Source organism: Ranitomeya imitator, chromosome 8 (assembly GCF_032444005.1).
Source record: "Ranitomeya imitator isolate aRanImi1 chromosome 8, aRanImi1.pri, whole genome shotgun sequence".
Lineage (NCBI taxonomy): Eukaryota > Metazoa > Chordata > Amphibia > Anura > Dendrobatidae > Ranitomeya > Ranitomeya imitator.
The window spans coordinates 75,447,022-75,471,910 of record NC_091289.1 but is presented as its reverse complement, the minus strand read 5'-3'; the positions used below and the strand labels follow the sequence as shown (position 1 = coordinate 75,471,910).

At 45.2% G+C, this 24,889-nt stretch overlaps 1 protein-coding gene across 1 annotated transcript in view; it reads left to right on the top strand.

Annotated features, from left to right (window-relative positions):
* The window catches only part of CHADL (chondroadherin like), a 239,187-nt gene that overhangs the window by 93,126 nt on the left and 121,172 nt on the right, over positions 1-24,889 (top strand). The window contains exon 2 of the mRNA XM_069737092.1: positions 17,146-17,306. Within this exon, the coding sequence (XP_069593193.1) occupies positions 17,151-17,306 (156 nt within the window). The 5' untranslated portion in view covers positions 17,146-17,150. The remainder of the gene's footprint in view (positions 1-17,145; positions 17,307-24,889) is intronic.

Here is a 24,889-nt window from a genome sequence, read left to right as displayed (position 1 = left end):
GCGTCCAATAAAGGTGGTACAGACTATCAGGGATTCGTGATGCCACCTGTGGTGTTCGGTCAGGGTGACCGACGCTGCTGTGGGGTCCGCTGGGGTGATGAAATGGCAGCTGGATGGTATACCTTCCCACAGGTGAAGTATGTCCCCCGGGCTTCCCAGTAAGGTGGATGGTGATGGTGTGAGGTGCAGTCAATAACGAGGACACAAGGTTGCAGTCTCTTTACCTCTTTACTGAAGACTTCAGGATCCGCAATCCAGAGCACGCTTAACAGGGCTATCTGAGACCGGCCGGTCCGATGGGCACTTCCAGAATTCCCTTTGCAGGTGGAAATCGTTGCCTACCAATAGCGCCTGTGTGTTGTAGTGTTATCCTGCTGAGCATTCGGAATAGTCCTCACAACTTCTGTTCTCATTCGTTCGTTCTTTCTCATGTGTTCCAGATGTTTCTAGTTCAACGTCCCCCAGGTATGTTATGGCTAGGACGTACCGGTATGACGGGAAGGCCTGGAGGTCTTCCGGGACCCTAGAGACACCCCTCTCTGTTATGACCTGGTGGTTAGGAGCACCCGACCTGATAGTTAAACTCATTCAGGACGAGCTCTGGGATGTGGGAGCTCTGCTGACCGCAAGACCTAATCCTATCGCACACACTAGAAATAGCCGTGGAGCGCTCTTGATGCTCCCTATGCGCCTCGTCACAGCCTAAGAGCTAGCTAGCCCTAGAGAAGAAAATAAAGTCTACCTTGCCTCAGAGAAATTCCCCAAAGGAATAGGCAGCCCCCCACATGTAATGACTGTGAGTAAAGATGAAAGTCACAAACGCAGAAATGAGATAGGTTTCAGCAAAGGGAGGCACGACTTACTAAATAGACAGAGGATAGGAAAGGAATCTTTGCGGTCAGCACAAAAACCTATAAAAGACCACGCAGAGTGTGCAAAAGGGTCCTCTGCACCGACTCACGGTGCGGGGGTGCCACCCTGCATCCCAGAGCTTCCAGCTAGCAAGACAAAATCAAGATAACCAGCTGGACAAAGAAACAAGAACAATAATAACAATCAGGAACTTAGCTTCTGCAGGAGAAGACAGGACACCAGACAGATCCAGGAGCGAACTGAACCAATGCTAAAACATTGACAGCTGGCATGGAGAAACGATCTGAGTGGAGTTAAATAGAGAAGCCAACCAAAGGATAAACCACATCACCTGTGTAAGGAACCTCAGAAGCAGCAGCTCCACTCACAGCCACCAGAAGGAGCCCATGGACCGAACTCACCGAAGTACCATTCATGACCACAGGAGGGAGCTCGACAACAGAATTCACAACACCTCTCCCACTGTTGCCCCCTATGTCTTCGTAGGTGTTTAGGTGAGACAGCCAACCTATAATTAACTGTCCTGCGGCGTTTGAAGTAAGGCGTAGAGTCAGTTACTCCCTCGGTGTTCCGGCCACCGGCTACACGCCTCAGTAGGATGTTGCCTCGGTCTCACAGCACGAATCCTACTGGCTCTCCTTTGTGCTTGATCTCGTTTCTCACTGTCTCACAATATCCTTCACTTCGTGTCTCTTTCTTAGGATACCGCCGCGGGGAGTGCAGGCGCGGTTCCGTAACGTTCTATTCTGGTCGCTAGGTGCCTGCCAGGTTCCCACGCCTGACAGGGACCCCCCTGTGTCTTCTCCCTGCAACACCCCCTGCCACGGGATGTTGCCTGAATCCAACCCAGTCAGCTTCTGACTAACTTTCTATCCAACCCCTAGTTTTACCAGTGTGAGGAGTGGCCCAATAAATAAAGCCTTTGGCTCCCCCTAGTGGCCTGAGTGTGAAGTGTAATGTGTGCTGGTGATACCTGGTCAGTAGAATTCCTTCAGTGCCATCAGACGTACCATCACTCCCTTTAGTGGCAGAGTGTCATACTGCAACGACCAGATCTCTGGGGCGCTGCACTCCCCCCCGGTTAAATCCAGTACTCCTGGACTGGGAAGAAGAACAACAATACATTTCAGCAAAAGACATACAAAATTTTGAAATGCTTAAAACAAATAAATAGAACAATGCTTCCCTTTATGGGAGGTGAGGACACTTGAACGTTACAAACAAAAACAGGATTAAATATTTTTAAATAACATTATGACTATAAATAACTCTTTTCACCCAACCGGGTATTCTACTCAGTGCAAATTCTGAGCAATAAATTAACTTTTCCTTTAAGGGCGTAAAAGCTGAACCCACTAAAGGCCTACTATAAAATACTATGAAATAACTCAACTTGTCTTTCCTTTCTAGCTTCACCAATGCAGGACCGCCTAGCTCCTGGGCTGGGCCTACTGTCATTGTCTCTCTTTCAGCTACCAACTGTCCTTCTACGGTTCTCAGGAGGACTCTCTCTCTAAACCCTATGGGTTCACTTTCAATCTTTCCTGTCTTCAATTTCTATCAACATTATCAAACTGTTCTAAATTTCAACATTATTAACCATCCAACTTTTCTCAAGGCAACATTATAACTTCAGTGCAACATGTGAACATTCCCTTTAAGAGGGAACCAAGTGTCTCTGAGGTAGTGCAGATTCTCTCTGTCTGCAAGTCCAATGAGAGCAAGACCTTCTGCGTCATGTCCAGAAGCATTATCTTCGCAAAGTCTTCTTTCGGTGTAAAACCAGTAGGGAGCACCTTTAAGAAGGTGCAAACTATATACAAAACAGTTTTGGATTCATTCACTGGTCATGATCCGGCAGTCTTTGGAAACAATGATAAACAAAAAGAAGAGGGATACCGGGTAAACAAAGGGACCCCTTAAGGAGTTAACCCTGGACTACGTACATACTCGGTTCTTCGAGGTTTATTTCTATAGCAGGTGACAAGACATCAGCCGGTAATGACTACTTCCCGGCTGGGGAGGGCCTGGCTCGGCGTTGTTGTCCTGCCCCGTCTTCATCAAACCAGCAGTGGTCTGGGCACGAACGGTGGTGCCGGTGGCAGACTCTGCAGGTGGGACACCACCCGCCGGGGAAGTAGTGCTGGGTCCTGTGGGATCAGGGGTCAGTGGAGTACCGCCACCAGTTTCAGTCGTGATTGTAGATGGTGCGACCACTAGCGCACAGCATTTGACTCTCTTAGCATACCACCCTCGCTCACTCCAGTGGCGGGTGTAGGTCACATGGTCCCCTCGGTACAAGTTTCGGAGTGGAGGTACACTGCGGGACTGGGGTTCCACATTGCAGCTAGTCACATAGACCTCGGTCAGCAGCCCTGCTCTAATATGAAGCCACAACCCCTCCCCCGGTGGAAGGCCAGCACAATCCCCTGTTTTATCAAACTCTCAGGGCAGCAATTGACGAGGGGCACCCGTTCATCTGGTCGGACAGTCTGTTCCATTCGTTCCCGGTCTTCCCATTGTGAAATCAAACTTCGTCTATACTGATCCCAGGTGAGCCTGATGACGTAGGAGCCCTCCTGTCGGGACCCGTCTGGTTGGAACCGGGGAGCATTCCACTCAAAGACCACCCCCCTGGGGCTCATGTCTATCGGTGTACCCAGAGGTGTCGGCAGCGGGGGCAGGATCCCCTTCATGGCGTAAAGGGCCGCCACCACAATCTCAGTAGCGGGACACCAGTCATCAATGGGCTGGGGAGCGGTCACCGGAGCCGGAGCGGTCGGTGGGGCAGGGTCGCTTTTGGTACCTGCATCTGATGTGGTTCCACCGATGTCGGTCAGCTCCGCTGACGAGGACGCTGGAGTCCCCTGTGGCCCTGACCACGGCTCCCCCTGGGCGGCCTTCCAGCACAGCTCCGACTTCCATTTCCTCGCCGTCGCCGACCCCCCGTCTGGAGTCGGGTGGTCCGATGCCTCCTCCGGCAATTCCAGGGGATCCGGGTTCCCCTTTGACGGCAAGCCCTGGGTCGGCTCCGCTGGGCTGCGGTGATCCCGGGTCACTTCGTCATCGTTCAGGTACCCGCTGGTCGTCAGCTCTGCTCCTTGGTCTGCAGCGGCACACACACGAGGCTCCGCCATTTTCTGGGGTCTGAGCTCCTCCATTCCTGAGCTCGTCGTCCTGCAGCCGTAGTCGGAGTGGGCGGATGTTGCGGTTTGCGCCGTTTTCTTGATCTCCTCCCATGACACGCCCTCCTTCTTCTCCTGCTCTCCTCGTGGCGTAGAAATGGCGGCGCTTTTGGCGGGAATCATGCGTCAATAGCAATACACAGTCTTTGCAATAAATCACAGTCCAAACACGTTTCAATCACAGTTCCAAGGCACACATGACCTGCTTCTCAGGCTTAAGTATGATCCTGTTCGTGACACCAAGTTGGAGCACCCCCAGACACAGGGCCACGAGTTCTCGGTACCGGGCCTCTCTGGTTCGGTTCTGAGGCTGTCACGGTGGCTAGACCCGGTCCGCGATCCTGCTAAGGGGCGTCCAATAAAGGTGGTACAGTCTATCAGGGATTTGTGACGCCACCTGTGGTGTTCGGTCAGGGTGACCGACGCTGCTGTGGGGTCCGCTGGGGTGATGGAATGGCAGCTGGATGGTATACCTTCCCACAGGTGAAGTATGTCCCCCGGGCTTCCCAGTAAGGTGGACGGTGATGGTGTGAGGTGCAGTCAATAACGAGGACACAAGGTTGCAGTCTCTTTACCTCTTTACTGAAGACTTCAGGATCCGCAATCCAGAGCACGCTTAACAGGACTATCTGAGACCGGCCGGTCCGATGGGCACTTCCAGAGTTCCCTTTGCAGGTGGAAATCGTTGCCTACCAATAGCGCTTGTGTGTTGTAGAGCTACCCTGCTGAGCATTCGTAATAGTCCTCACAACTTCTGTTCTCGTTCGTTCGTTCTTTCTCATGTGTTCCAGATGTTTCTAGTTCAACGTCCCCAGGTATGTTATGGCTAGGACGCACCCGTATGACGGGAAGGCCAGGAGGTCTTCCGGGACCCTAGAGACGCCCCTCTCTGTTATGTTTGCTAATGACAGGTGTTATGAAGGCAATCCAGAAACACAGTGTGCTTAGCGATCAGAGCGCACACAGTGATCTGACAAATACCCAAAAATACAAGAACGAGCTCTGAGACGTGGAAACTCTGTAGACTGCACACCTGATCCTATCCTAAACACAACTAAAAGCGGCTGTGGATTGCGCCTAACAACTACCTAGGCAACTCGGCACAGCCTAAGAAACTAGCTAGCCTGAAGATAGAAAAATAGGCCTGACTTGCCCCAGAGAAATTCCCCAAAGGAAAAGGCAGCCCCCCACATATAATGACTGTGAGTAAGATGAAAAGACAAAACGTAAAGATGAAATAGATTCAGCAAAGTGGGGCCCGATATTCTAGGACAGAGCGAGGACAGTAAAGCGAACTTTGCAGTCTACAAAAAACCCTAAAGCAAAACCACGCAAAGGGGGCAAAAAAAAAACCCACCGTGCCGAACTAACGGCACGGCGGTACACCCTTTGCATCTCAGAGCTTCCAGCAAAACAAAAGACAAGCTGGACAGAAAAAAAGCAACAAAAAAACAAAAAGCACTTAGCTATACAGAGCAGCAGGTCACACGAACAATCAGGAGAAGCTCAGATCCAACACTGAAACATTGACAAGGAGCAAGGATAGCAGCATCAGGCAGAGTTAAATAATGAAGCAGTTAACGAGCTCACCAGAACACCTGAGGGAGGAAGCTCAGAAGCTGCAGTACCACTTGTGACCACAGGAGTGAATTCAGCCACAGAATTCACAACAGTACCCCCCCCCTTGAGGAGGGGTCACCGAACCCTCATCAGAGCCCCCAGGCCGACCAGGATGAGCCGCATGAAAGGCACGAACAAGATCGGAAGCATGAACATCAGAGGCAAAAACCCAGGAATTATCTTCCTGAGCATAACCCTTCCATTTAACCAGATACTGGAGTTTCCGTCTAGAAACACGAGAATCCAAAATCTTCTCCACAATATACTCCAATTCCCCCTCCACCAAAACCGGGGCAGGAGGCTCAACAGATGGAACCATAGGTGCCACGTATCTCCGCAACAACGACCTATGGAATACATTATGTATGGAAACGGAGTCTGGGAGGGTCAAACGAAAAGACACAGGATTGAGAACCTCAGAAATCCTATACGGACCAATAAAACGAGGTTTAAATTTAGGAGAGGAAACCTTCATAGGAATATGACGAGAAGATAACCAAACCAGATCCCCAACACGAAGTCGGGGACCCACACGGCGTCTGCGATTAGCGAAAAGTTGAGCTTTCTCCTGGGACAAGATCAAATTGTCCACTACCTGAGTCCAGATCTGCTGCAACCTATCCACCACAGAATCCACACCAGGACAGTCCGAAGACTCAACCTGTCCTGAAGAGAAACGAGGATGGAACCCAGAATTGCAAAAAAATGGAGAAACCAAGGTAGCCGAGCTGGCCCGATTATTAAGGGCGAACTCAGCCAACGGCAAAAAGGACACCCAATCATCCTGGTCTGCAGAAACAAAACATCTCAGATATGTTTCCAAGGTCTGATTGGTTCGTTCGGTCTGGCCATTAGTCTGAGGATGGAAAGCCGAGGAAAAGGATAGGTCAATGCCCATCCTACCACAAAAGGCTCGCCAAAACCTTGAAACAAACTGGGAACCTCTGTCAGAAACAATATTCTCAGGAATGCCATGCAACCGAACCACATGCTGAAAGAACAAAGGTACCAAATCAGAGGAGGAAGGCAATTTAGCCAAGGGCACCAGATGGACCATTTTAGAAAAGCGATCACAGACCACCCAAATGACTGACATCTTTTGAGAAACGGGAAGGTCAGAAATGAAATCCATCGAAATATGTGTCCAAGGCCTCTTTGGGACCGGCAAGGGCAAAAGCAACCCACTGGCACGAGAACAGCAGGGCTTAGCCCTAGCACAAATCCCACAGGACTGCACTAAAGTACGTACATCCCGTGACAGAGATGGCCACCAGAAGGATCTAGCCACTAACTCTCTGGTACCAAAGATTCCAGGATGACCAGCCAACACCGAACAATGAAGTTCAGAGATAACTCTATTCGTCCACCTATCAGGGACAAACAGTTTCTCCGCTGGGCAACGATCAGGTTTATTAGCCTGAAATTTTTGCAGCACCCGCCACAAATCAGGGGAGATGGCAGACACAATGACTCCTTCCTTGATACCCGCTGGCTCAGATAAACCCGGAGAGTCGGCCACAAAACTCCTAGACAGAGCATCCGCCTTCACATTTTTAGAGCCCGGAAGGTACGAAATCACAAAGTCGAAGCGGGCAAAAAATAACGACCAACGGGCCTGTCTAGGATTCAAGCGCTTGGCAGACTCGAGATAAGTCAAGTTCTTATGATCAGTCAATACCACCACGCGATGCTTAGCTCCTTCAAGCCAATGACGCCACTCCTCGAATGCCCACTTCATGGCCAGCAACTCTCGATTGCCCACATCATAATTACGCTCAGCGGGCGAAAACTTCCTGGAAAAGAAAGCACATGGTTTCATCACTGAGCAATCAGAACCTCTCTGTGACAAAACCGCCCCTGCTCCAATCTCAAAAGCATCAACCTCGACCTGGAACGGAAGAGAAACATCTGGCTGACACAACACAGGGGCAGAACAAAAACGACGCTTCAACTCCTGAAAAGCTTCCACAGCAGCAGAAGACCAATTAACCAAATCAGCACCCTTCTTGGTCAAATCGGTCAATGGTTTGGCAATGCTAGAAAAATTACAGATGAAGCGACGATAAAAATTAGCAAAGCCCAGGAACTTTTGCAGACTTTTCAGAGATGTCGGCTGAATCCAATCCTGGATGGCTTGGACCTTAACTGGATCCATCTCGATAGTAGAAGGGGTAAAGATGAACCCCAAAAATGAAACTTTCTGCACACCGAAGAGACACTTTGATCCCTTCACAAACAAAGAGTTAGCACGCAGAACCTGAAAAACCATTCTGACCTGCTTCACATGAGACTCCCAATCATCTGAGAAGATCAAAATGTCATCCAAGTACACAATCAGGAATTTATCCAGATACTCACGGAAGATGTCATGCATAAAAGACTGAAACACAGATGGAGCATTGGCAAGTCCGAACGACATCACTAGATACTCAAAATGACCCTCGGGCGTATTGAATGCAGTTTTCCATTCATCTCCTTGCCTGATTCTCACCAGATTATACGCACCACGAAGATCTATCTTAGTGAACCAACTAGCCCCCTTAATCCGAGCAAACAAGTCAGATAACAATGGCAAGGGATACTGAAATTTAACAGTGATCTTATTAAGAAGGCGGTAATCAATACACGGTCTCAGCGAACCATCCTTCTTGGCTACAAAGAAGAACCCTGCTCCCAGTGGTGATGACGATGGGCGAATATGTCCCTTCTCCAGGGATTCCTTCACATAACTGCGCATAGCGGCGTGTTCGGGCACGGATAAATTAAATAATCGACCTTTAGGGAATTTACTACCAGGAATCAAATTGATAGCACAATCACAATCCCTATGCGGAGGTAGAGCATCGGACTTGGGCTCTTCAAATACATCCTGATAATCAGACAAGAACTCTGGGACCTCAGAAGGGGTGGATGACGAAATCGACAAAAATGGAACATCACCATGTACCCCCTGACAACCCCAGCTGGATACCGACATGGAATTCCAATCTAATACTGGATTATGGGTTTGTAGCCATGGCAACCCCAACACGACCACATCATGCAGATTATGCAACACCAGAAAGCGAATAACTTCCTGATGTGCAGGAGCCATGCACATGGTCAGCTGGGCCCAGTATTGAGGTTTATTCTTGGCCAAAGGTGTAGCATCAATTCCTCTCAATGGAATAGGACACCGCAAAGGCTCCAAGAAAAACCCACAACGTTTAGCATAATCCAAATCCATCAGATTCAGGGCAGCGCCCGAATCCACAAACGCCATGACAGAAAACGACGACAAAGAGCATATCAAGGTAATGGACAGAAGGAATTTGGACTGTACAGTACCAATGACGGCAGACCTAGCGGACCGCTTAGTGCGCTTAGGACAATCAGAAATAGCATGAGTGGAATCACCACAGTAGAAACACAGACCATTCAGACGTCTGTATTCCTGCCGTTCAACTCTAGTCATAGTCCTATCGCACTGCATAGGCTCAGGTTTAACCTCAGGCAGTACCGCCAAATGGTGCACAGATTTACGCTCGCGCAAGCGTCGACCGATCTGAATGGCCAAAGACAAAGACTCATTCAAACCAGCAGGCATAGGAAATCCCACCATGACATCCTTAAGAGCCTCAGAGAGACCCTTTCTGAACAAAGCTGCCAGCGCAGATTCATTCCACTGAGTGAGTACTGACCATTTCCTAAATTTCTGACAATATACTTCTATATCATCCTGACCCTGGCACAAAGCCAGCAAATTTTTCTCAGCCTGATCCACTGAATTAGGCTCATCGTACAGCAATCCGAGCGCCATGAAAAATGCATCGACACTACTCAATGCAGGGTCTCCTGGCGCAAGAGAAAATGCCCAGTCTTGAGGGTCGCCGCGCAAAAAAGAAATAATAATCAAAACCTGTTGAATAGGATTTCCAGAAGAATGAGGTTTCAAGGCCAGAAATAGCTTACAATTATTTTTGAAACTTAGAAACTTAGTTCTATCTCCAAAAAACAAATCAGGAATAGGAATTCTTGGTTCTAACATAGATTTCTGATCAATAGTATCTTGAATTTTTTGTACATTTATAACGAGATTATCCATTGAAGAGCACAGACCCTGAATATCCATGTCCACACCTGTGTCCAGAATCACCCAAATGTCTAGGGGAAAAAAAAAAAGTGAACACAGAGCAGAAAAAAAAAAAAAAAAAAAATGATGTCAGAACTTTTTCTTTCCCTCTATTGAGAATCATTAGTTTGGCTCCTTGTACTGTTATGTTTGCTAATGACAGGTGTTATGAAGGCAATCCAGAAACACAGTGTGCTTAGCGATCAGAGCGCACACAGTGATCTGACAAATACCCAAAAATACAAGAACGAGCTCTGAGACGTGGAAACTCTGTAGACTGCACACCTGATCCTATCCTAAACACAACTAAAAGCGGCTGTGGATTGCGCCTAACAACTACCTAGGCAACTCGGCACAGCCTAAGAAACTAGATAGCCTGAAGATAGAAAAATAGGCCTGACTTGCCCCAGAGAAATTCCCCAAAGGAAAAGGCAGCCCCCCACATATAATGACTGTGAGTAAGATGAAAATACAAAACGTAGGGATGAAATAGATTCAGCAAAGTGGGGCCCGATATTCTAGGACAGAGCGAGGACAGTAAAGCGAACTTTGCAGTCTACAAAAAACCCTAAAGCAAAACCACGCAAAGGGGGCAAAAAAAAACCCACCGTGCCGAACTAACGGCACGGCGGTACACCCTTTGCGTCTCAGAGCTTCCAGCAAAACAAAAGACAAGCTGGACAGAAAAAAAGCAACAAAAAAACAAAAAGCACTTAGCTATACAGAGCAGCAGGTCACAGGAACAATCAGGAGAAGCTCAGATCCAACACTGAAACATTGACAAGGAGCAAGGATAGCAGCATCAGGCGGAGTTAAATAATGAAGCAGTTAACGAGCTCACCAGAACACCTGAGGGAGGAAGCTCAGAAGCTGCAGTACCACTTGTGACCACAGGAGTGAATTCAGCCACAGAATTCACAACACCTCTCCCACTGTTGCCCCCTATGTCTTCTTAGGTGTTTAGGTGAGACAGCCAACCTATAATTAACTGTCCTGCGGAGTTTGAAGTAAGGCGTAGAGTCAGTTACTCCCTCGGTGTTCCGGCCACCGGCTACGCGCCTCAGTAGGATGTTGCCTCGGTCTCACGGCACGACTCCTACTGGCTCTCCTTTGTGCTTGATCTCGTTTCTCACTGTCTCACAATATCCTTCGCTTCATGTCTCTTTCTTAGGATACCGCCGCGGGGTGTGCAGGCACGGTTCCGTAACGTTCTATTCTGGTCGCTAGGTGCCTGCCAGGTTCCCACGCCTGACAGAGACCCCCCTATGTCTTCTCCCTGCAACACCCCCTGCCACGGGATGTTGCCTGAATCCAACCCAGTCAGCTTCTGACTAACTTTCTATCCAACCCCTAGTTTTACCTGTGTGAGGAGTGGCCCAATAAATAAAGCCTTTGGCTCCCCCTAGTGGCCGGAGTGTGAAGTGTAATGTGTGCTGGTGATACCTGGTCAGTAGAATTCCTTCAGTGCCATCAGACGTACCATCACTCCCCTTAGTGGCAGAGTGTCATACTGCAACGACCAGATCTCTGGGGTGCTGCATGTTGACTTCTCGCAGTATTGTTTTCTAATAGAATCAATATGTACATATTGCTTTGTATTTTATTATATATAATTATTATATTCATTTAATTTGTCTTAAATGAAAAAACACAAAAGAGAATGAAGCAAAAAGCAAAACATTGATCATTTCACACAAAACTCCAAAAATGGGCCAGACAAAAGTATTGGCACCCTCAGCCTAATACTTGGTTGCACAACCTTTAGCCAAAATAACTGCGACCAACCACATCCGGTAACCATCAATGAGTTTCTTACAATGCTCTGCTGGAATTTTAGACCATTCTTCTTTGGCAAATTGCTCCAGGTCCCTGATATTTGAAGGGTGCCTTCTCCAAACTGCCATTTTTAGATCTCTCCACAGGTGTTCTATGGGATTCAGGTCTGGACTCATTGCTGGCCACCTTAGAAGTTTCCAGTGCTTTCTCTCAAACCATTTTCTAGTGCTTTTTGAAGTGTGATTTGGGTCATTGTCCTGCTGGAAGACCCATGACCTCTGAGGGAGACCCAGCTTTCTCACACTGGGCCCTACATTATGCTGCAAAATTTGTTGGTAGTCTTCAGACTTCATAATGCCATGCACACGGTCAAGCAGTTCAGTGCCAGAGGCAGCAAAGCAACCCCAAAACATCAGGGAACCTTCCGCCATGTTTAACTGTAGGGACCGTGTTCTTTTCTTTGAATGCCTCTTTTTTTCCTCCTGTAAACTCTATGTTGATGCCTTTGCCCAAAAAGCTCTACTTTTGTCTCATCTGACCAGAAAACATTCTTCCAAAACGTTTTAGGCTTTTTCAGGTAAGTTTTGACAAACTCCAGCCTGGCTTTTTTATGTCTCGGGGTAAGAAGTGGGGTCTTCCTGGGTCTCCTACCATACAGTCCCTTTTCATTCAGACGCCGACGGATAGTACGGGTTGACACTGTTGTACCCTCGGACTGCAGGGCAGCTTGAACTTGTTTGGATGTTAGTCGAGGTTCTTTATCCAACATCCGCACAATCTTGCGTTGAAATCTCTTGTCAATTTTTCTTTTCCGTCCACATCTAGGGAGGTTAGCCACAGTGCCATAGGCTTTACACTTCTTGATGACACTGTGCACGGTAGATACAGGAACATTCAGGTCTTTGGAGATGGACTTGTAGCCTTGAGATTGCTCATGCTTCCTCACAATTTGGTTTCTCAAGTCCTCAGACAGTTCTTTGGTCTTCTTTCTTTTCTCCATGCTCAATGTGGTACACACAAGGACACAGGACACAGGTTGAGTCAGCTTTAATCCATGTCAACTGGCTGCAAGTGTGATTTAGTTATTGCCAACACCTGTTAGGTGCCACAGGTAAGTTACAGGTGCTGTTATTACACAAATTAGAGAAGCAGCACATGATTTTTCGAATGGTGCTAATACTTTTGTCCACCCCCTTTTTTATGTTTGGTGTGGAATTATATCCAATTTGGCTTTAGGACAATTCTTTTTGTGTTTTTCATTTAAGACAAATTAAATGAAGATAATAATAACAAAGAATTTGTGTTTGCAATCATTTTCAGGAAGAAACTGAGTATTATCTGACAGAATTGCAGGGGTGTCAATACTTTTGGCCATGACTGTAGCAGTGGTACTGAAAGCAGCAGACATGTAACTCAGGGACTGGAAACCATGGGTATCTTGGAAAATGGACAGGAACTGTGCATAGACAGGACTTTCTAGGACAGAATGTCTTTTAGTCTAATACCAATACCAGGTGCGTGTCTTGTGGGGCTTCACATAGGCCTAGAAAATAAACCCATGGGAGCATGCCAGTGCACTTGCAAAACCCGACATGGCGCACAAGAAAGTCTACAAAACCAGGGTGAGGGAAGCAAAACACAGATTCAAGACAGGAACGTTATAAGTCTGTTCTCACAGATAGTAAACTTTCCTCTGAAAATTGGTAAAGGCATGGTGTAGGTCTCTTTGTATTGAGACGTTCAGCTGTGTTAGGGTACCGTCACACTATACGATTTACCTACGATCACGACCAGCGATACGACCTGGCCGTGATCGTTGGTAAGTCGTAGTGTGGTCGCTGGAGAGCTGTCACACAGACAGCTCTCCAGCGACCAACGATGCCGAGGTCCCCGGGTAACCATGGTAAACATCGGGTTACTAAGTGCAGGGCCACGCTTAGTAACCCAATGTTTACCCTGGTTACCATTGTAAAAGCTGTGCTCTGCTTTCACTTTACGGCCGGCAGTCAGTGAGTGCGGGAAGCAGACGGCAAGGGACCTGACGGACACCGGAATGTAAGTATGTACTGTTTTTTTTTTTTTACATTTACGCTGGTAACCAGGGTAAACATCGGGTTACTAAGCGCGGTCCTGCGCTTAGTAACCCGATGTTTACCCTGGTTACAAGCGAACGCATCGCTAGATCGGTGTCACACACACCGATCCAGCGATGACAGCGGGAGATCCAGCGACGAAAGAAAGTTCCAAACGATCTGCTACGACGTACGATTCTCAGCAGGATCCCTGATCGCTGCTGCGTGTCAGACACAGCGATATCGTATGGATATCACTGGAACGTCACGAATTGTACCGTCGTAGCGATCAAAATGGCACTGTGTGACGGTACCCTAAGGCGTATTCTCATTATGTCCTCTGTAATAGAGTTATTGGATGACAGATTAGGATCTGGTATAAAGTCTATGTAAAGTCTAGGAAAGGCTTGGTGATATTAGATCAATTATGTCCTGTTGTGGTGCAGGCGACAGGAAGTCAGAGGGTGCCGATTCAGTGAAACTTCCATTAAGTAAAAAGTCAAAAGAGGAGAAGCTGTCCCATATCATAGATGAATGGCTTTTGGAGGCCTCATTCGCAGAGGAAACACTCTTGTAGTCACTTATGCTGACGCCATCTTACATATTTTTGGAAGCTGGGAAGACTTTTGCAATCTTTAGAGGACTATTTTTTTGCTTTACCTCATCTTCTTCATCTCCTTCATAAGGCCCATAGTTTCCTTCCTTGAGAGCAAAGTTGAATCCAAATAAGCTGAATTGTGCTGCTTTCCATCAGAAATGCACACAACCTGGTTCACCACATGTCCCTCTACTAGCCCTCCCTGTTATGCCCCTAGTTGTTTTACTGATGTTTAGAACAAGATTATACTCAGCCTTACAGTGGCTTGCTTCCAGCATTCCATCAAGTTTATGTTGTACCTGATTAAAGGGAACCTGTCACTAGATTCATTCTACCCAAACTGTAGACAACATGAATTAGAGTATGGCTGCATAAACAGATCTAGGTGTGTGTTTTACTATGAAATGCTGTGACGTTTTAGAGAAAACTTAGTATGAAAAGTTGGCAGCGGCTGTAGAGAGAGACCTAAATAAGACAGCACATCCCTGGCCAGCTTCTTCCCACCCTGCTCCAGTTGATTGACAGATCTCTCCCTATAGTCCCTGGCCAGCTTTTTCTAAATATGTTTGTTGTGAGACTCTGTGGTATTTCAGAGTAAAACATACCTGGCTACAATAATGCAGCTAGGCACTGATTCATGCTGCCGGTGGTTCAGGCAGTATGACTCTAGTGACAGGTACATGTAACATAGAATAAATCTAATTTAAAAACAGTTTTATTCCATCTGCCTTAAAAAAAAATACGTAAAACACAATACCCAAAAAACACAGACATGCAGATGATCAGCAAAATAGCCCAAGATGCAAACAAACAAGCACAATAATTTGCTAAAAATGTGCCTAGATATAATACCAGGCTGATAACCAAAGGGCACTAATTAACTCTAATCAGAAAGCCCTAAATGATATACAACTGCTTGCCCTTGGAGGTTGGCGCCCTAAAGATGGCGACAGTGGCGCCCCCAGTTCCTCGACGGCTACCTCTACGAAACCATAGGACACTTTATCCTAGGGTAAACTGGTGAGAGAGGACCACATAAATATAGTATTTAGGGTAGGCAAAAGGGGCTTAAAAAAAAACAAAGGTGCTTATCACAAAATTAGAATCTCATCAAAAAGTTAGTTTATTTAAGTTCTTCAATGCAAAAAGTGAAGGTCATATATTATATAGAGTAATTACAAACAGAGTGATCTATTTCAAGTGTTTATTTCTGCTAATGTTGATGATTATGGCTTACAGTCAATGAAAACCCAAAAGTCATTATCTCAGTGAATTAAATTACTTTATAACATCAGCTTGAAAAATGATTTTAAAATCCGAAATGTTGGCCTACTGAAATGTATATTTAGTAAATGCACTCAATACTTGGTTGGGGCTCCTTTTGCATCAATTACTGCATCAATGCCGTGTGGCATGGAGGCGATCAGCCTGTGGCACTGCTGAGGTGTTATGGAGGACCAGGTTGCTTTCATAGCAGCCTTCAGCTTATCTGCATTGTTGGGTCTGGTGTCTCTCATCTTCCTCTCGACAATACCCCATAGATTCTCTATGGGGTAAGGTCAGGCAAGTTTGCTGGCCAATCAAGCACAGTGATACTGTTGTTTTTAATCCAGTTATTAGTACTTTTGCAGTGTGGACAGGTGCCAAGTCCTGCTGGAGAATTAAATTTCCATCTCCTAAAAGCTTGTCAGCCGAGGGAAGCATGAAGTGCTCTAATATTTTCTGGTAGATGGCTGCGCTGATTTTGGTCTTGATAAAACACAACATCAGATGACTTGGCTCCCCAAACCATGACTGATTGTGGAAACTTCACACTAGACCTCAAGCAGCTTGGAATGTGTGCTCTTCTGCCAGACTCTGGGACCTTGATTTCCCAATTTAATGCAAAATTTACTTTCATCTGCAAACAACACCTTGGACCACTGAGCAACTGTCCAGTTCTTTTTCTCCTTGGCTCAGGTAAGACGCTTCTGGAGTTGTCTATTGGTCATGAGTGCCTGGACACAAGGAATGTGGCACTTGTAGCCCATGTCTTGGATATGTCTGTATGTGGTGGCTCTTCAAGCAATGACTCCAGCAGCAATCCACTCCTTGTGAATCTCCCCCAAATTTTTGATTGTTTTTTTTTGACAATCCTTTGAAGGCTGCGGTTATCCTGGTTGCTTGTGCACCTTTTTCTACCACACTTTTTCCTTCCACTCAACTTTCCATTAATATTCTTGGATACAGCACTCTATGAACAGCCAGCTTCTTCAGCAATGACATTTTGTGGCTTACCCTCCTTGTGGAGTGTGTCAGTGACTGCCTTCTGGGCATCTGTCAAGTCATCAGTCTTCCCCATGATTGTGGAGCCTACTGAAACAGACTAAGGAACCTTTTTAAATGCTTAGAAAGCCTTTGCAGGTGTTTTTTTGTTAATTATCCTAATTTACTGAGATAATGACTTTTGGGTTTTCATTAGTTGTAAGCCATAATCATCAGCATTAGCAGAAATAAACACTTGAAATAGATCACCCTGTTTTTAATGACTCTATATAATACGAGTTTCACTTTTTGTATTTGGTATTTATCACTGTAGTCTTTTTGTCATTGCCTCAACGTGTTTCCCCAAGTTGAAGTTTATCAAGAGGCTGATAAGAATGCCATCTTATAGCATCACAAGCCCAGCATTGTGTCACAACCAGGCCGTGATTCATGCTGCCCGTGGTTCAGACAGTATGACTCTAGTGACAGGTTCATTTTAATATCAGATGAATTACCGCACATTTACTCCTTTAATACTACTTTAACAATTCCTTTTAAAGTGATATAGATGATTTCCATAGATATTACAGATATTATGAAAATGTATAATTTTAGTTGTAAAATTATATCAGTTGCTTTTTCATTAATGGTCATTTTATTTCCTAGGTATAATGAAAATGCTGCTCCTGCATTGTTTTCTTGCATTGTCTTTGACATGTGTAGTTTTTTCGGATCCATGTCCTCAGGTGTGTATTTGTGACAATATCAAAACTTTTGTGACCTGTGCCAAGAAGAATTTGACTGAAATACCAGCTGATATACCACAGGTTAGTAGAGATTTTTTTTTTACCAGACCTACTGTATCAATAATCAATATCTGTCTCATTGTAATCCATAGCACTTCAGAAAACAAATATGAACCAATTACATCTGTGAGAAACCATAACCTAGACAAATAAGAGATCTATGATACAGTAGAAGCTTTAAAAGTTAATTGAAAAAAATAGATATATTTTTGTGTGTGTATATGTATGTATGTATATATATATATATATATATATATATATATATATATATATATATATATATATACCAAGTAGAAAAAAGAAGGCAGCACTCCCAGTCCTTTTCAAGGTGAAAAAAGTGTGTCGTTTATTCAAACCCACATCTCTGTGCGACGTTTCGGCTCACACTGAGCCTTTCTCAAGCAATGGGTGTTGCTAACAATTGTGTTTTTATAGGCATAATCTACAATCATTTGCATATTATATTAGCCATTAATACATATATACATAATTTCTTACAGCATATACAAAAAATCTTTAGTGCAATCCCTATATATTAAAGTGCAATGTGCTAAGGTGCTAATGAAGTCATGAATCTTCACAATTATTTCTCTTATTTATAACGTGCTCTTATAGTTCCTTTCTTAGTAAACATATACCACGTGCTGTTTATATCTGTAATCATTTACATCTCTTGCCCTGCCGCGTGCAGGTCAAACCACATGGAGGACGCTGTATCTGCCATTACCAGCATTCTATCGTACCTACTGTGCATGTCCTGACATCATTCCGCCCTGTCATATGCTGTCAGCCAATCACAATACAGTTACATTTTACTTCCCCTTGCGCACTATCGTTCTGTCAGTGTAATAGCGCCATCTTGGATATGGCTCGATGCCTTTGGGTGTGGTGGAGATACATAGACGATGTCTTCCTCCTATGGAGTGGTACAGAGAAAGAACTAGAGGACATTTATCAGTACTTGAATGAAATAGATGAGACCATCAAATTTACGTTGATCTTCTCCAGGTCTAGTATACAATTCTTAGATGTCTCCGTTAGACATAACAATGGAGAATTGACAACTACTTTATTTGTCAAAGAAACCGATAAAAATAATCTCCTAACTTACGATAGCCAACACCCTCGCAGTATGGTGAGGTCAATACCCCTTAGCCAACTGCTAAGGGTACGTAGGATTGTAAAAGAAGAGTAGATGAGGGTAGATGAGTGGACCATTCTATCCAGGAGGCCAGGCACCCACCGGTGAGCATTGTGCTGTTCTGCTTTTTCTGTGTGTCTATATATATCTATAATATAACGCTGGGAGCGTCACTCTGTCCGAAGCCTTTATAGACTGCGCAAGTGCAAGCCCACAAAGTGATGCTCCCAGGAGATCGTGGTATGCGTAAACACTGAATGCTCACCGCGATCTCCAACGGAGAGGCAGGGACGCGCCAGGAGGGTAAGTATGAGCTATATTCACCTGTCCTCCGTTCCAGCGCTGCCTGCGGCTCCGTGTTCCGGGTCCTCTGCCTGTGACGTTTACAGTTCAGAGGGCGCGATGACGCGCTTAGTGCGCGCCACCCTCTGACTGAACAGTCACAGCCAGAGGACCTGGAACACGGAGCAGACGCAGCGCTGGATCAGGGCCAGGTGAATATAGCAAGTGTCAGGGGCCTGAGCTAGCGGCGACTCCGGCACCTGACCCCACAGTGCGCCGGTGTCCCCGCCTGCTCAGGCCCCCCAGCACTCGGCACCCAGCGACGATAGGTGAGTATGTTATTTTTTTTATATATATATATCGCAGCAGCATACGGGGCATATAATACCATGGAGCATGTTATGGGGGCCATAAACCTTTATGGAGCAGTGTACGAGGCATATAATACTATGGAGCATGTTATGAGGGCCATAAACCTTGATGGAGCAGTGTACGGGGCATATAATACTATGGAGCATGTTATGGGGGCCATAAACCTTTATGGAGCAGTGTACGGGGCATATGGATGGGAGCAGCAAATTACAGAGCGGGGGCGCAGGATGGGAGCAGCACATGACAGAACGGGGGCGCAGGATGGGAGCAGGACATGACAGAATAGGGCAGCACATGAAAGAACGGGGGCGCAGGATGACAGCAGCACATGACAGAACGGGGGCGCAGGATGGGAGCAGCACATGACAGGATGGGGGCGCAGGATGGGTGCAGCACATGTCAGAATGGAGGCGCAGGATGGGTGCAGCACATGTCAGAGTGGAGGCGCAGGATGGGAGCAGCGCATGTCAGAATGGGGGTGCAGGATGGGAGCAGCGCATGTCAGAATGGGGGCGCAGGATGGGAGCAGCACATGACAGAATGGGGGCGCAGGATGGGTGCAGCACATGACAGGATGGGGGCGCAGGATGGAGCAGCACATGTCAGAATGGGGGCGCAGGATGGGAGCAGCACATGACAGAATGGGGGCGCAGGATGGGTGTAGCACATGACAGGATGGGGGCGCAGGATGGAGCAGCTCATGATAGGATGGGGGATGCAGGATGGAGCAGCACATGACAGGATGGGGACGCAGGATGGAGCAGCACATGACAGGATGGAGACCATATACCAATATAAATGCTCGCCACCCGGGCGTAGAACAGGTTCAATAGCTAGTATATATATATATATATATATATATATATATATATATCACATAGAGACCAAGGAGTACCGCTGGGGGACATTACACAACTGAATGTATTAGCATTGCTTGTAAAATCAGATTATACAGGTATGGCTAATCATACTTTGCCACTGCATAACTTTGTCTGACCTACTGCATATAATAAAGTATTTGCCCTATTTCCATCAGATTTACCACTGCTTAATCTACTACCTGATATGAGCGAGCACTAAAATGCTCGGATGCTCAGTACGAGAACCGAGCAATTCCTAATACTCACATGCTGCTTTCGAGTAACGAGTTTAATGGGAGTCAATAGGAAATCCGAGCATTTTTCCGGCAAACCATAAAAAGAAGCCTGGGGGCAGTGAAAATGTTGAAATGGATGAGAAAAGTGCTGAATGAAAAGAGAACAGGATGGGGAGAACTCCTGACATCATGTTTGACTCCCAGATCGCTGCTCAGAACAATGGTGTCATACTTTCACTTCACTTTAAGGACTGAGAAAAAAGAATTTAAAAGCGACAATAAATTGGAGTTTATATGGAAAAAAATGTTAAGAAACTTTCTTTCCTGTATGTCGACTTTAAAATAAAACAAAATTTAAAAAGGATTTAAAAATTTAAGTAAACCATAATTTACATTTTTTGTAAAAAATTGGAAATTTCAGTGTAGTTTATGAAGCAAGCAAAAACTTCCAAAATGTGATGTAAGAAGGACTCAGATACACCTTGTTTTAGACATAAAGAGCATCATCCATACAATCTTGAAGGCACCAACTGGACGGCCTCATTGAAATATTAAGAAAGGGTGAACCTGTAGCAGGCCAATTTTGGTTTTTATATCAAACCAACAAAATTTCACACAAAGCAGGTTCTACAGTATTTATGACAGTAGTAAAAATTTTTTACCAAAAATATTTTGTGAACTGTACCAGGCCAAGAGGTTTTTAAAAATTTTAACCCATCGTAGTTTTATAAAAAGCATGTTAAACTGTATGCATGAATCTTTGAATCCATTATTATATCCAGCTGATTGTGTGTGTACACAGGCTGTTCACATCCGATCGCTGCCGATCGCTGCCGGGTGTCAGCTGATTCTGACAGCTGACACCTGCTACTAAGTGCCAGAAGCACTCCCGGCATTTTAACCCAATAAATGCTTTCATCAAACTCGATCACAGCATTCTGGAAGCTGGCAGAGGGATGACATCCTCTCTGCCCTTGGATCGGAAACCCCAAGGTGTCACTCAGGGTCCCAATCGTTGCCTTGGTGACTCGATGTTGTCATGACTGACCTCTGGGTCACCAGAGCTAGTAAAGTTGCTAGATCATGCTCAGAGCATGATCAGCAACCTTATCTGTCAGTACAGAGATGACAGTTTGCATAGCATAGGGATGCTACTGCATCTACATGCTATACAAGCGATCAGTGTGAAAAAAAAGATAGTCCCATAGTGGGATAAAGTAAAAAGTAAAAAAAAAAAAGTAGAAACATTTTTTAAAATAATTGTAAAAATATATATTTTTTTAAATAAAAAAACAATAATAAAAAGAATCAAAAGATATTGTACCCATAAATAAATATTTGTGTGAAAAAAAATATCTAATATATAATTGCCTAGAATACTACTTCCTGCAATTTGTGCCAACTTCCTGTCCGGAGCTAATGTCCGGAGCTAATGTCCGGAGCTAATGTCCGGAGATAAGTGACGTCAACAGTGTCCAGTGTCTGATTGGTTGCCGCCTGCTGCGAGCGACCAATCAGAAACGTGCCGTACTGTGACACACTCTGCCCGCCATTTTGGTGTGATTTTTGAATTTTTACCTCACAGCAAGTTTCTACTGCGTGGAGGCGGGCCCAGTGACGTTGCTCTTCAAGCTCCTGCCGAATTTCGTCAAAAAAATGATAATACCATTTACCCAAACTATATATATTTAATTGTGAAGTGGTTCAGTGACATTTTCACACCAATTTTGAACTTTTGTTTGGTGTTTTCTCCATATACTGCCTATTATTTTTGTTCTTTCTTACTATTATTTATTAATTGTATTATTCTTACATTTGAATAAATAAAGTATATATGGATTCTAGACTCCCGATTCTTTAGAATCGGGCTGTCATCTAGTGAACAATAAAAGTACACATATTTGGCATCGCCGCATCTGGAACCACCCAACCTGTAAAACTGGCCCACTAGTTAACTCCTTTAGTGAACACCATAAAAAATAAATAAAAACCAAGGCAAAATACAATGCTTTATCATCATACCGCCAAACAAAAAGTGGAATAAAATGTGATCAAAAAGACGGATATACCATATTTTTCGGATTATAAGATGCACATTTTTCCCCAAAATTTGGAGGGAAAATGTGGGGGTGCATATTATAATGCAGATATACCTTACCGGCCGCGGTGGAGCTGGGTCCCAGGGTTGCTGCTGGAGGAGTCAAGAGTGAAGCGTTGCTGCAGGCCTCAGGCTGGGATAAGGGGGTGTTTGGTGGGCCACCCCTGGCAGTAATTTTCCCGGAGTTCACCACACAGTAAACCATGTAAGTGTAAGGGTTCTGTGCTTTCACAAAACGACGGCAGAGCCTCCGCAGCACCGAACACCCGCAGCGGGGTGCCACGCATCCGAACACCCCCTCATTGCAGCCTGCAGCAACGCTCCACTCTTGCCTCCTCGAGCAGCGACCCTGGGACCCCACTTCTCCACAGCCACCACCCCGGTAATAATTATTTTCTCTATAAAAGTTTTTTTGTGTAAAAGTGGCAAAACATAACATATTACAAATGATGTATCACTGTAATAGCACTGACCTGAAGAATAAAACTGCCATATCAATTTTACCACACCCAAATTACATAAGACCCTCCACCAAAAAAAATCCTGAATTGCTGTTTTTTGTTCAATTTGCCTCCCAAAAAATCGGAATAGAAAGCAATAAAAAAAGTCATGTGTCTGAAAATGGTACAAATAAAAACGTCAACTCGTCCCACAAAAAAAAGCCCTCGAACAACTCTGTAGGCCTAAATGTGGAAAAATTATAGCTCTTAAAATAAGGTGATACACAAAAACAGTTTGCGCAATAAAAAGTGTCTTTTAGTGTGTGACAACAGCCAAACATAAAAACCTGATATAAATCTGGTATCGCTGTAATCATATCAACCCAAAGAATAAAGTCGCCTTATCACTTATACCGCAGGAGCAACGGCGTAAAAATAAATGCAACCAATTCTTCACATGCTGTTGATTTTTTCATTCTGCCTCTCAAAAATTGCAGTAATGCTCAGTGCACATTTATCCTGCGCTCTGAGCTGAGCGCTTACACTGGGGTTTCCGTGTAAATCTTTGAAATATGTGTTTCAAACAGAACCCTTGACGGAAGATTCCCTATAATAAGGCAGATGGATGCCGTCTGACCTGTGATCCGGCGGTGTCCGTCCTTTTAGGATGGCATAAAAGTGTCATCAGCCACATTCTTGTTCACTTCTGAAAAGAAGGACACCGCTGAACAGAGACCAGATGGAGTCCACCGTAAATCTGCTGCCTCATTATAGTGAATTAATCCCTCAGGGGTTTCATCTTTCACGTCACTAAGATTTAGATGGACACCCCAAAGTAAGTGGTCAGCGTAGATCGCCAGATAAATGTGATCTCAAACATTATGTAAAATGTCCCCAATAAAAGCTTCAACTCAATCCACAAAAAAAGCAAATCCCCACTCAGGTCTGTCATCTGTTAACGGCAATATAGTAGGCTTCCACGTTACTGATAGTACAAAGGCTCTGGAAAAGCAAAATGGCTCCTCAACCTCCAAAAGAAATTCAGCAAATTCTCTGCTCCCAAATTCAAATGCCCCCTCCCTTCTAAGTCCTACGGTGCGTGTTCTTAAACCACACACAGTGCCCACGTTTGGCATTTCAGAAGCGATGAGAGCCTGCCTATCTTACGGGTGCATGTCTACAGAAACACGGGCTTGGCATAGCATACTGGTGACTGCAACGTACTGGTCACTACATTGTACTGGTCACTACAATGGCAGATTGCAATTTTCACTCGGCAACATTCATTGCTGCTTGTTTATGGAAAATACCCATGGAGTCAAAATTGGCACTGCACCTGTAGATAAATTCCCAAAGTGGTAAAATTTCCAAAAAGAGGTCACTTGAGGGGGATTCTCTCAAATTATTGTAGGAACATTTGCTCTCCAGGAGGGAAATAGTGCTCCATTCCTCCCAAGTGTCCCCGTATGGCTAAGTAGTACTGTATAGCCAAATATAGGGTATTGCCACATTCAGTAGAAAATCTGGGACAAATTTTGATGCCATTTTTACCCACTTCTTGAGTAAAAATGTAAAATCTGGGGCAAAAGCTACATTTTGGTGGTAGAAATGTAGTCATATTTTCTTCACTGCCCAATGGTATAAAATTCTATGACACATCCGTGGTGTCAATATGATCACTGCGCCCATAGATTAATTCATTAAAAGGTATAGTGTGTAAAATGGGGTCACTTATGGAGTTTCTGCTGTTCTGGCTCCTCATGGCTCTCCCAGCAGGTCATGGCACCTGAGCTTTGCACTGTGCCTGAAAATTTTTTCCTCTTTCATGTGACATGTGACATGGCACCTTGAAACCATTCCAGTAAAATCTGAACTCCAATATGGTGCCTCTTCCCTTCTGAGCTTTGCACTATGCCTCAAAAGTAGTATTCACCCGCATATGGGGTATCAGAGTACTCAGCGGAAATTTCTCAACAAATTATACAGTGCAATTTCTCATGTTACTCTTATGAAAATGCAAAATTTGGGGCCAAAATAACATTTTTGTGAGGAAAATGTGATTTTTTTTTTTTAATTTTCACAGCTCAACGTTATAAACTTATGTGAAGCACCTGGGGGTTCAAGGTGCTCACTACACATCTAAATACATTATTTGAGGGGTCACTTGTGGGGGGT